The 14047-nt window shown below is 35.0% G+C and overlaps 1 protein-coding gene across 11 annotated transcripts in view; it reads right to left on the reverse strand.

Moving 5' to 3' along the window:
- Positions 1-14047, reverse strand: part of RNF144A (ring finger protein 144A) — a 161347-nt gene that overhangs the window by 47858 nt on the left and 99442 nt on the right. For all 11 annotated transcript variants that reach the window (XM_056813346.1, XM_056813338.1, XM_056813347.1 and 8 more), the window contains 2 exons: positions 5001-5105; positions 4761-4821 (listed from right to left, as the gene is read on the reverse strand). In XM_056813346.1, the coding sequence (XP_056669324.1) occupies positions 4761-4821; positions 5001-5105 (166 nt within the window). The remainder of the gene's footprint in view (positions 1-4760; positions 4822-5000; positions 5106-14047) is intronic.

Consider the following 14047-nt stretch of genomic DNA (forward strand, 5'->3'; position numbering starts at 1 on the left):
TCCTCATTTTATGCAGAAAGAACCAAGATCTAGTCAGGTGAGTAAATTGCCCAGAACCTTGGTTTGGACTTAGGGTACCCATTCAAAATCCATTCTACTTTCCATTCAGTTTCTAAAATCCCAGAGACCATGGGTAGACTATTTCTTTTCAGTCCAGCTTGCATCTCCTTGAATGTGTGCATTTCACGGGGTTTGTTAGTCTAGGGTCATTCAACAGAAATTCAAAAGAAATCGCCTAGCCAGATAGCATTGACGTTATGCTACCATATAATGACAGGTCCTATAATCAACAAGATTGTAAGGGAAAGGAGGCATAGATGAAGTTCCCAAGGAAACTAACTTAATTATCTGACTTCTTGTGCTTTACTGTGACTTTTTGTGCTACAGTGCAACACTTTGCATGTTGCCTTGTGCCTAGTGGAGGTAATTCTCATTGAGAGTGGTAGACAGGGAAAGAAATTCTGGTCCAATTTACCTGACATACTGGCTGCAGATCCAGGAGTCACTTAACACCATCAACATATTGCTTGTAGCCCCTGTTAATTCCACTAACATTTTCATACACCTAATCCCTAGACTTCAGTTGGTTGCACTGCACATACAATACAGAATGGAATTAATAAGGAAAACCAAGCAAAATTCACTAACTTGATGTTGGCAATTTTGGAAGCTCTGGCTCAGTTCTTTTTAACTAAGCAAGGTTTATCAATAACTACCAATATCTGTCTGAATTGTCTTGTATCTTGACAATAAGATTTTTTAAAATTTCATTTTACTCTTTCTCAAATGTCCACACTCTCTGCCTTCCATGTTCCAGTGAGGCAAAAAAAAACCCAACAGTACCCATGTTACAAACATGTATAGTCAAGCAGAACACAATTCTTACCCTGGTCATACCCAAAGAAAAAAAAGTATCAATGTTGTGATAAAGGATGAAAGGTTTGCAAAAACTGTTGTAAAAACTAAGAGATGCAAACCTTAGAGATTGATTGACAGGAGCATGTGACTTAGGGTCACATGGGAGCCTGAGCCTTGGGATCTGGAAAGTTCTATGCCAAATGGTAAGGCCTGAAGAGGATTTTCCCTGTGATCAACAGAGAAAGGATGTTTTCTGGATCTGAGTGCTGACAGCATCAGTAAGAAGATCTCTGGACCTACTTGGACATCTACCAACTGAAGAACAGATCTTGGCCCTATTTGATTGGACATCTGGTGTGAGTCTTGGATATCAGAAAGTTAATGCTTAGCTTAGTAATATAGTATGTTTACTCCTGAACCCATTTTCCTTCCTACCCTTCCCAAACAAATTTAAATTTTTATATGTTCCCTCTTGTTCTTTCCTCACCCCAAATCCTATCATAACAATGTGCACTATTACCTTATTACCTCTCTATTGGAAAGCAGTAAGCTTTTAGCAATGAAATTTTAAGACATAACTCACTGATTCTCAACTTATAAAAATAGAAATAGGCCTTATTACAAAAAATAATTCTCTAAGCAAATTAATTTACTGTTGCAAATAAGAACTGAGGGGTTTGTCCTTTTATCCTAATCTTTGAAGAAAAATAGATGTTATAAACAGTAAGAAAAGGAGAAAGGGATATGGAAAGGAAAGGGAAAGAGAAAGGGAAAGGGAAAGAGAAAGAGAAGAGAAGGGAATTGACTGGAAGAAATAACTGGTAAAGTAATTATAAATAATACTAATTTATTTATTAAAATAAGGTTCCTAGGAATCTCTAATTCCAAAAACATTGATGGTCCAATTAGAGTCCTTCACTTGGCTTTAAAAGTAACTAAGTTTAATTCTTTTAAATAATACTAGGATAAGTTGAAAAAAATATTAATAAATTATGTATATATCCATGGAATTCAGGGTTTTTTTACCTGTTTAGATGACCTTTTGGTCTGATGAAGCCTGAATTTATGAGCTTTTAATAAAATGATGTTTAGTGAGTTGGAAAAAGTTTTAATGTTTTTAAAAAGAAAGAAAAATAGTTTTATTTCATTTACTCAAGGAGCTCCTAATCTGATGGGGTAGGTAACATGCAAACTACTATGTACAAACAACATATATACAAAATAAACTGGAGAGATAATGACTCCTGATATTTTGTATTTACTTATCTGTTAAATGGTGTCCTTCCTCCCCAAGCAAATTCACTGAAGACAGGAACTTTTTTTTTAATCTTTGTAATCTCAGGTATTTGTAGCATAGGATCAAATGATTAATAAATGATTGTAGTATTGTTAAATTAAAAAGCAGTCATTTGTATTAGAGGCACTGAGAAGGAAAGCTCTTTATTTTCTTTTAGGCTGAAAGGAATGGTCTCTTTTTTATTATTAATTGATCCATAAGATTATTGAACATGAAAAATTATCCAACTTCCTTGTCTAACAAAGCAATGACCTGCAAAGCTTATTGATTTATAATCTTTAAATCTTCCAGTTTTGATGAGAAATTCTTGAGTGGGAAGGTATGCATGAGAATCTTAAAAAGTTTCAGAACTCCAAGTTAAATAATTTTAACTTTAACTATATTTGCTTTTTATAATGTGTGCCACTTTGCAAAAGTGAAGTATATGATAAACTTCACAGATGTCATTTAAAACTACCAAAAGCACATTCTAACACCATTTTTTAAAAGAGTGGGGGAGCAAAATACATGGTTCTTGGAAGAAAGTCATGATAGGCAACAATGTCCTTTTTAGCATTATTTTTTCAAAATTCACAAGGTTCTGATCCATATCCTTTAACTAGGAAAAAAAATCAATTGGGATTTGCTTCCAGGTTGAAGGTATACACTACTTATGTTTGAAAGTGGGTTTTGACTTAAAAACATCATTTGGTATGGAATACTAAGAGGGGATGAACAAGACAGGCAAGGCTCTAAGGTTGTGAAGAAGAACCAAGGATGTACATTTTATAATATACACAACTAAACAGAACTCCTGAAACTGCAAGTGACTGGGAAAATCTTTGTACAGGCAATTTGGAGTAAATATGTAACTGTGGATGTTCAACTCACTGTCCTATGTAATAGACACATTTAAAATCAAAGATATACCCTTTTGTTTGTTTTGTGTGTTTTTTTTAAGAATTGATTTACTTTTTTAAAAAATGAGTCAAGAAGGTGCCCTAAAATGTAGTTTAAAAACAGTCTTTCAGTAAACAAAGGCAAAAAAAAAACAAATCTTGTTCTTCAGATGATAACATTATTTTTCAGTTCTTAGTATACTAAATTTAATAAGTGATTAATTTTAAAATTCACCGCCTTACACTGGTAATCTACGGTTGCTAATAGTATAGAAAAAATGATTATGGGACTTTATTCTTTCATTCTTTGTGCTTCAGCCTGTCCTTGAACAAGTCACTTTCTTTGCACTAAATCTCATATTGCCTATCTTTACTGGACAGAACTAGATGTTCTCTAAGACTGCTTTCTGTTGTTTTAAAAGGACCTTTTGGCTGAGGGAATAAATGTCTTTTAAAAAGAAAAAAAATAGTTTTATATTTTCATTTTCTCAGAGAGCTTTATGGAAATTACTATATACAAACAAGATATGTACAAAATAAGCATATGACTTTAGATAAATTTCACTTTAGCAAATACACTAAAATTCCAAATTAGAGATGACAGAATACTGGGGTTGGTAGAAGCCTAAGAACCATAAAGTAAATCTAGAAGAGAACTCAGAACAGAATATTAAGTATCTCAAAGATACTATGGAATCACAGACCATACAATGCAGTCCCCCCATTCATTTGAGTTATCTAACCTGTTCAAAATGAACTGAAGGCTTATGTTAGAATCCAGGCTCTGAAATTAATGACTGGACAGTACACTTTAGTCTTTCTATGACTCAGTTTCCTAAACCATAATATAATATTTTTGCTACCTATCACGTTGGGCTTTGAAAATGTTACAATGATATTGTTGAAGTGGAATTATAAGAGAACCCCAAATTTAAGGGTTAGCTTGTAAGCTGGAGACCCCAAGTTCTTCCTAGTTCCCAAGAGAATCTCAGACTAAAAGTTTCAGACCTTAAGATATTTAATGGACTTAGCTAGGTGGAATTAACAGATTTTAATCAAATGTTAAAATATCCTTTTATCCCAGTAGCTTCTCTTATAGTATCAGAGATCTTTCCCAAGATGGCCCACACCTGGGCAGGGATCACCCCTTAGTATCCATTGTAAGTAACCCATTCCTTGACACCCTTTCCTCTGGCTACGGTTCCTTTCCCAAACCTGATGGTATCTAGTCAGTGTAGTTTGAACACCCTCATTTCCTGGTAGCCATGGTAATATCAATCAATCCTATTTCCCTGTCCCTTGGTTCCCCAAAATGTATTTAAGTTTCCCAAATTCTATGGTTCTTAGTAGCTATCCTCACAGAAATACTGGTGGAAGCCAAATAGTGGACACTATCTCTCTCCTGATTAAAGATTTGGGTTTTTTTTTTAAACTATTAAATAATGCTGTAAAAAAAATTTTTTTTAAGTTGAATATATATATATATGTATATATAATATGTGTGTGTACTCATATATATATACAAATGTATGGATATATAGATAGATAGCTAATGTTGTTAGTGTTGTTATTCAGCTTTTCCAGAAAAATGACATTTTTATTTCAGAAAATGAAACACATCACAGGACTGCTCTGCTTTGTACCCTCCCCCTCCAACCACAAAGATAAACAAATTAGGATGATTCTGAAAGTAAGTGAAGCAGTCATCCAGTAGGACAATTACATACCTCTTTCAAACTGCAGCTTTTTATATCTTTGCATAATTTCTGAAGCAACCATACATTCAATCTAATTAAAAACACAAAGAAGAACAGAAATAAGCTTAAGGCTAAAACAAAACTAAAGGCATATTTAAATGCATGTGACTTTTAAGAGCTGCTAATATATAAGCCAAAGCAAACCACCCCAGTAATCTAATTGGAATCAATTTTCATGCATTAAGAGACTCATCTGTATTATTAACATGCCTCGTTTTCTTGTAGATGGCCTCTTTTTGGGCAAGCTGCATCTGGGCAGCTAATTGCAGTTTCTAATCCTTCTTTGATCAACAACTCCACATACTGTTTCAGGCACTGTAAGAAAAGCAGAGAAAACAAATATAAATATGAACTTCAATTTTTTTGTAAACATAATAGTCATTAGTGAAAAAAAGCAAAACCATAAATCTTCAAGATGATGACCAGAAGTGGTCAAGAAATAGATAAGTTTATTAAACCCTATTTAAAAAGTCAATGACAAATATCACCCATTGCAGAAAGATTTCTATCTAAAATAATCCAAGTTTTCTTTGTTTTAAGAGTTCTAGTACATGATTAAGCAGCAAGTATTTATGCAACCTGATAAACCCTAAATACTAAGGATACTAAGGGAAAAAATAAAATAATTCCAAAAACATCTATCTAAAATAATCCGTTTTCTTTGTTTTAAGAGTTCTAGTACATAATCAAGCATTTGTTAAATGCATGAGTTCCAAGTACTAAAGATACAAAGAAAAAAATGAAATAATTCCAAAGATATTTATCTAATGTAATCCAAGTTTTCTATTCTAATGTGAAAGAGAAGATAGAAATATCTCTGTACACCTAAGGCATGAAATGGCTAAGGGAAAGTCATCTGAAAAGGAAAGCTTCAGCAGTTGTAAGGCCCAAGAAAGGCCTCCCCCAAAAGGTAGAATTTGAGTTGAGTTGTGAGGAAGTCATGAGAACTCAAAGGGAGAAGTGAGAGGGCAGAGCCTTCTAGGCATGGCGGACCACCAGTGAGAAGGTTCCAAGATGGGACATCAAGTACTGTTTAAAAAATTAAAAATAGGCCAGTGTGGCTGGATCAGAGTATGTAGGGAAAAGTAAGGTTTAAGAAGGCTGAAAAGGGACAGATGGTGAAGAATAAGGCAATGGGCCTTACATTTATTTGATACTAGATGAAATAAGGAGGCACTGGGTGAAAGGATGATTTGGTAAGCTAGTTGTTGCAAATGATAGAATGCTGGGCCTGGAATCAGGAAGACCTGAGTTCAAACCCAGCCTCACATATTTAATAGTTCTATGACCTTTATATAATCTTTATTTGTACAGTTTCATGAACTGTAAAATGGGAATAATAGCAGCACTTATTCATTGGATCCTGTTTTGAGAAGCAAATGCAATAATATTTATAAAATGCTTAGTACACAGTAGGTATTTAAATGCTTCTTCTCTTCCACTTCTCTTTTATTATGATTATGAGTAGTTCTTGTCTCATATTTTAATAAAGTATATTCTTTTTGAATTTGGATCCCATTTTCACAAATATTTTAGAAAAAGTAGCTTGGCAATCAAGTGGAGGATAAGTTAAAAATGGCGTGAGGATTTTGGCAGGAAGACCAGTTGGAAGGTCACTGCATTTGTAGAAGCAAGCAGTGATAGTATTGAAAGCTTAAACATTAATATACAATAACTACAAATATTATATTATATATGTATAATGTAATTACAAATATTATATTTTATAATATTTGTAATTACAGAAGCTGTACCAGGATTTGGGAGACATTGGTTGAAAAAAAGGGGTTTACAATAGTGATGGTGTACAGGTAGAAACAAGATTTGGCAATGGATAGGATATGTGGGATGAGCAAGGGGTCAAAGATGACACCAAGGTGGTGAGGTAGGGTGACTAAGGTTGGGTAAGTTGATCTCAAGACCCTACCAACTCCCTCTATGAAATTGATGACCACCAGAATCCCAAGGAATGCACCAAACTGGAAAACTGGCTAACATGCAAAACTAGAACTTCAGAGCAATCAGCACTGTGGCCTCAGACTAAGCACAACATATATATCCAATATATATTATTATGCTTGTATTGTTGTTGATAACTTGAGAGTTGGGCTAAATAAAATGAGACTTTTGATGTCTCCTCCAGAACTTATGACCCCATGATTTCTTGATTGTTTAGTTTGGATGGAAGATTAAAGTAGTTCATAGGATCATGGAGTTAGTTAGTGCTGGCTTCAACCTTCTCATTTTGGAGATGAAGAAAATTGAGGTTCAGAGAGGTCAAATGATTTGTTCAGGGTCATATAAAGTGAGGCAAGATTTGAAGTCAGATCTTTATGATTCTAACCCAGTGTTCAATTTGCTGTGCCAGGAATGTGAAAAACAAGAAAGATACATTATGTTAATTTATAACAAAAATGATCCCAATAATAATAATAAAGAAATTCATTTACAAAACTTGCTAAATGATATGTGGAAGAAAGGAAAAATGAAGTATAAAAATGTATTACTATCTTCTCTTAATTTGACTATGGTTATTCAATTTTGGTTATCTTAGCTTATTCTCAACATGCCACTGTTTATACCGTGCTAACATAATTATGCTACTCACTAGGTTACTAACAGTCACAACGGTTTGAATTCATTTGATCTGATGCTGTCCTCATTCTCAAAATAGCTAGTCTAGGATCTCCATCTTTAAGGACAGCCTAACACCCTTCTTCTCCCCAGGGCTCCCTGCTGCCTTTTATAATGAAAGTGCATACTTTTTATCCTAGCAAGTTCTAATTAAGCTCCTAGCAGGCTCTGAGTGAATGATTCAGTATGAATCAACAACTTAATGATATAAAGAATCTGAATATTCTGAAGAACAACAAATGGTCACAGTAAAGTCTTTTAATACAATTATAATAAATTAGATGAATTTTTTTAAAAGTATGATAAAGCCTAATCACTTTTTGGCTTTGCTTTTTCCATTCCTTAAAAAACAAAGAGGAGATGCTGGGAAAATGGATACTTATCTTCATTTATGTAGTGCCACAGCACATACTGACAATCAAATGAAATGTCTAATTCATGGTGCTGCACCTTCAAGCTCATCACCATGTTTATTAAAAGAATCACAAATGAGTGTTCCAACTCACCCAGGATTGAGGGTCTCAGTACTGCTACCATATATTTCTATCCATAAAAATTGTATTAAATTCAATCTATTCTTCACATCCCTGACAGATTAATTTTCTTGAATTATATTATTCTCCCTTTCAAAAAAAAGTCAATGAATCTTCTTTAACATAGGATAAAATCCATATTCACAATTGGCATTCAAGGACCTCTCTAACTTATTCCACTCTACCTTTCTCAATTTTAACTATTCTTTCATACAGACCATTTGTTCAGATGTTTGCCAAATTATATCAATATTTTCTAGATTAATGAATTAATTTCATGATAAAATAATGACTAATGGATAAATAATTAATCTACAGAGACTATAGGCACTAAGAAAAAAGGTTGTGAATGTGTACAAATTCTCATTATTAATATTTCATCTGCATTCTCACTTTCCCATGGATTAAAATTTATGAAAAATAAAACACTGACTTTAACATGATACAAAAGGATTAATGAATGAATCAATTAGCATTAAGTGCCTACTATATAATATAAAAGGATTAATCAATCAATTAGCATTAAGTGCCTACTATGTGCCAGGCACTGTGCTAATAGACATTAAGGGTAAAAAAAAAAAAGAAGCCAAATATAGTTTTTGTCCTCCAGGAGCTTACAATTTAATGGGAGAAACAACATGCAAGCAAATATATAGAAAACAAGTTATACATAGGATATATATATAATTATTAAAAGAAGGAAAGCATTATAATTAAGAGGGGGATGAGAAAAGTCTCTTGTAGAAGGTGAGATTTTAGTTGAACCTTGAAAGAAGTGAGGGAGATCAAGAATTAGATTAAAAATGCCATGAAAACCTTCCTGTCCTGACTTTCTGAGTAGTGTGACATATAGAAAAGGGAATTGGAGTTAGAATCGGAAGACATATATCATAGCTTCATAAATTTAGAGTTAGAAGGGTCAGTTAGTCAAAACTTTTCATTCCACAGATGCTTTTTTTAGGGCCACACAGTAAAAAAACAGGATTGGGATTCATATCTTTAATCTTCTGAGATCACAATTAAGTATTCTTTCCTATATTAGTTTCATCACTTTAGTTGTTTCAGTTGTGTCCAACTTTTTGTGACCCTGTCTGTAGTTTTGTTGGCAGAGATATTGTATTAGTTTGCCATTTCCTTCTCTAGCTCATTTTACAGATGAGGAAACTGAGGCAAACAGAATCAAGTGACTTGCCCAGGGTTATACAGCTAGTAAGTGAAACTGGATTGGAACTCATGAAGATGAATCTTCTGGATTCCACACTTAGTATTCTGTCCACTATGCCACCTACCTGCCTAGTTCTATTACTTACCATGCAACTATGTAATTAAAGCTGGGTAACTATGAAAAAGTCATTTAACTTTCATTTTCCCTATTTGTAAGGTGGAAAGATTATGCTTTTCCCCCCAGATAGATTTTATGAGCAGCAGCCTGTATCACTGATTATATGAACTTTTGTTAGTCTGGCCAGATGAGTGCCTACACCATCTGAACATTCCAGCACATCTGGTTCAAGGAAGCAGCTCCCTCTGGAATTAAGAGGAATGTAGTTCAAGTAACTGAGAGAGTTGGTTCTAAAAAGGAGAAATGTCAGTGGTGTGTACCCAGTGACAAGGATATTATTTGAAGAAGTCGTATATTTCTAACTTCATTTCCCAAAAGGTTCACAAAAAAGTCTAAACTTAAAAAAATTATTTTAACAATTGTAGGGAGCAGCTTGTTACAACTATAAAAAGGACAACTAATCAGGCAGAACTTCATACAAATCATCATGCTTCCTTTAGTTATCACTAATAACATACCCCCCAAAAAAACCCCCAAAAACCAGCATTTTTATGCTAGTTGCTGTAACATGTAAAAAAAAACTGGATTGAGGATCACAGTGTCTGTGATAAGCTCTGCTCTGTCAACACCAGAGGTCTGGAGAGCAGGCGGTTTAGGTCTGTGTTTATTGAGAACATAAGTCCACAAGATTTTGTGAGGAGAGAAGGGAGTACACAAAGAGTTTCTCCATCTTAACACCTCTAGCCCTAATCAACCATTTTTTAGTATTCTGACATTTCTATGTAAGAGAAGAGCTGTTTTCATCACAATGATTCCTCGTATAGCATTTTGAACAGAAGATTTAGGACTGAAGCAGGTTTTAGAAATTATCCAGACTGAATCCTTCACGTTATAGATGACAACATCCAGAAATGGAAAGGGAATTTCCCTGGGTAATGCAGGTACCCCATCTGACTCAAAATTTAGTGTTCTTTACCTTATACCATGGTGCCTCTCTTATCAATCAATCAACAAATATTAAAGTACCCACCATGAGTCACACAGAACTTTTTGGTACTGAGGATAAAAATACAAAAGTGTTAACCATATTCGCTTATATTCTACTAAGGGATATAACTCGTATCAGGAAGTAGTGGCAAGGAAAGGAAGCTTTGTTTTAGTCACTCATGGGTGGTCAGGGGAACAGTAGATTGTAATGCTCTTTCCAGTAGCCATGGTAATATTCAAATATTTATTTGATTATTATTTACTCTGGAAAAGGTGGAAAACAAGGGAAGGGTGCATAGGAGGTAGCAGAGCAAAGGACAAAATGGCCTTGCTATTTAGGTCTTAGTGTTTGGTGGATGGTAGGACAGGATGAACTAGGATCTGAAACAGATCAAATCAAGAGCCAAAAATGAGGTTCTATTGACTGTTCCTTAAATCTAGTCAATTCTGCTTTGGGATGTGCCCCAAAAGTAAGTAGGTTGTCTGTGGGAGGGTGAGAGTCAAGGACAGCATTTCTGGAAGTCTAGTTCCAAAGTTCATTATTCTAGTTAAGGAGAGGTGTTGGTGTGGCACAGAAAAAGGCAAGACTTATTTGGCTATGCCCTGGTGTAGATGATTTAATGGATGCTTAAGAATTTAGGAATTAATTGATATACTAATCTGGATGAAATCAGAACCCTTTATCTAATCTTTCTTTAATAGGATATATGACTCTTTTAGCTAAGGGAACACTATGTCCACATCTTGTCCAAACTAGAAAGAAAATTAAATAAGTTCTGAAACAAAAAAGTCCTAACAAAACAAGATTAAAATCTACTTAGAACATTGAAATCTTTTATCATAACCTTCACGGGGCCTGACATGCTACAGGTGAAATGTTCACATTAAAGGAACTCTGAGGTTGGGATGATGAACTAGATATGATAGATGGGGATATATATTTCCTTACTGAAACCAATCAGAGAGGAAAAACTAAAGCAAAAAATAATGCAATAGTCAATGTCGATGAGATTTTAAGAAGCAATAGCACAACTAATTCCTCTTATCAACAATATCCTGTTTTTTTCTTACTGAGTAGTCAAAGAATTTATTAAGTCCTTAGTAGGTACCAAGCAATGTCTTAAGCAATGGGGACACAAAGGAATCCAAAAGTAATCAAGGAGCTCATAATCTAAATGCAACTTTGATCGTTCCTTTTAAAAGTGATATGTCCATGCATATATTTCCCATTAATCAAAATAATGTAAGTTCATTTAAATTTGAAAATCTTGTATAACTTCTAAATTTCTGCCTTATTGCCTTGTGATGACCTTATAGATGAACTTGTGTTCTTTGGAATATTCTGTCATGCTGAGAAGACTTGAGGTACAGGTTCACTGGCAGATTAGATATGTTATGCAAGGAACTGAGGTCAAAGAGATTCCCCACTAGGTTTACCACTCAGTAATTAATGCCTTCAGCTATGGAAACTCATGACTATGGTTTACAGAAGTTTAGAGATGTTGCAGTATGCTTCAATATGTATCCATGATGATAAAATCATAATCACAGAAGTAAATATCCTCCATGAGATAATTTATGACATCCTAGAATGCATGGTAATTTGAAGAATCAATGGGATAGAGAATAGCAGACTTTTTTGTTTGGGGGGCTTTTTTAGGACAAGTTGTGTGGCATAATAGGAAAATAGAAAATGCCATGAGATACCCTGGGTTCAGATACCAATTAAGCACCTGGGCCCCTGGGCAAGTCCTATCTTTTCCACAGGTCTTAATTTTCTTGCCTGTAGAATTCAGAAGTCAGTTTAAATGGCCCCCCAAAAGTTCCTTTCAGCTTTAAATCTTATAGTCCATATATCCATGAAAGGCAGAGAAGAATTCCATTTTAACAAATACTAACTGAAGATTTCCTTCTAATTTGGGTTAGGGGAATAATAAGGTAATATCATATTAATGTGTGAAATAATATGTAGATGATAAATTGACCCATACCCCTGGATCTTTGTACATGAACTCCTTCTGTTCAATATAAATTTCCACTGGAACAATTTAGGATCCAACCCAAGGCTATCTCTGTTTGAATCCTTGTTCTACTATCTTATTCCAGCTTAAATCCTAGTTCTACTATCTTATTCCAGCTGTGACTTTGGGCATTTATTTCTTCATAAGACTCATTTTCTTCATCTGTAAAGTGGAAGTGGGGGGAGGAGGGCCAAAGAGATAATTGGATGATCTCTAGACTTATGAACTAAATATTCTGACATCCAATATCTGGATTCAGGCTTTTCTCCTGCTGCTAAGTATGTTGAGGAACACAGCCAAGAAGCAGAAGTGGTAAAACAAACCTGATGATTCAGTAAAATATTATTAGACTGTTCAGGTCATTATCTGGCAGCAACAGTTAGCATTTATAAGCTATTTAGAGTCTGTAAAGTGTCTTAAACACTTTTTATCTCATTTGATCTTCACAACAACTATACTGATGATATAGAATGAGGATGAGGATGAGGAAACAGACTCAAATATGCTTAGGTGACTTGCCTAGGGTCATACAACTTGAAAGTCTCTGAATCAGGATTCAAATCATGATTTTTCTGACACTGGACTCACCATTTAATTTATTTTTTAACTCTTTCTGGTTTAGCAAGAATTTTAAGACAGAAGAGGGGTAATGGCTAGGCAATTTGGGGTTAAGTGATTTGCCACAGTCACAAAGTAAGAAAGTGTCATGGAACCCAGGTCTTCCATCTCCAGACCTGGGACTCTATCCACTGAGGCAACCTAGATGCCCTCAGGCCTACCACTTTAGCATTTCATATACTTGATATTCTACTGAATATCTACCGAATATTTCAACGGGAGAGAGCAGTTATGAAATAATGGAAAGAACAATATTGGTAGTGTGAAGATGGGATTAACTCTCCCCTGCCCATTTTTATATTTAAACACAAGAAAAGTATACACCCCCACTTATCCTTAAGTATGGGGAGGTCTGTGACCCACATGTGCTATAGTGAGTGATGAATCAGATAACCCTGGGCAGTCCTAAGCAAAGCTATAGCTGTAATTTGTCCACATAAAGTGGAGAGTGATGAAAGGAAGGGTCTTTTAAAAAGTGGCAAGAACTTCCTGTGACCAGGGCTTTTTGTCTTCAACTTGACCCTGGAGGATCTCCAGCATGGAACCTCAAACTGTTTTTGATTTTCCTTTAGGACTACCAAGTGGGTGAGTGAAAAAGGCTTTCTTTCCTGGCTTTCTGGAGGTACTAGCCTCCGGAGAGGCCCCTCATCTTGGAGGAGGCCTCATGGTTAAAATTCTTTTTTTTCATTATCTCTGGGCCCCTCTTTGCTGGGACCTCTGAAGCCCTGCCTGGTTTGGACCAGGCCAGAGTAAATATCTACTCTCTCTGATTTCCTTACTTTTACTCTTTCTCTGTTTGTAAATAAACTATCATAAAAAGTCATTCTGACTTGAGATATATTAATTTCTAGTGACCACACTCATATATTTAGTCCAACCCTTTTATTTTTACCCCTTACAATAGCCAGAAGGTCTGGGTCCAAATCCTGACTCAGTGATCTATTGCCCAATTTGTAAAATGAATGGGTTCAAATAAATGATCTCTAAGGTATTATTTCCAGCTTTGATTTTCTTTGGAAACAAAACTGAAATTCACTGTTTTACACAGAGACAGGCTGTAACAACCAGCAATCCTAAATTCTAACCATGTGCCACCAGCCTGAGCCTTTCCTAAAGTAGCCATTGTCAAGGGCACTAAGAGAAGCTTCAGCACTCAGCAACACTGCACTACACCAAGCTTCC

Source organism: Monodelphis domestica, chromosome 1 (genome assembly GCF_027887165.1).
Source record: "Monodelphis domestica isolate mMonDom1 chromosome 1, mMonDom1.pri, whole genome shotgun sequence".
Classification (NCBI taxonomy): domain Eukaryota; kingdom Metazoa; phylum Chordata; class Mammalia; order Didelphimorphia; family Didelphidae; genus Monodelphis; species Monodelphis domestica.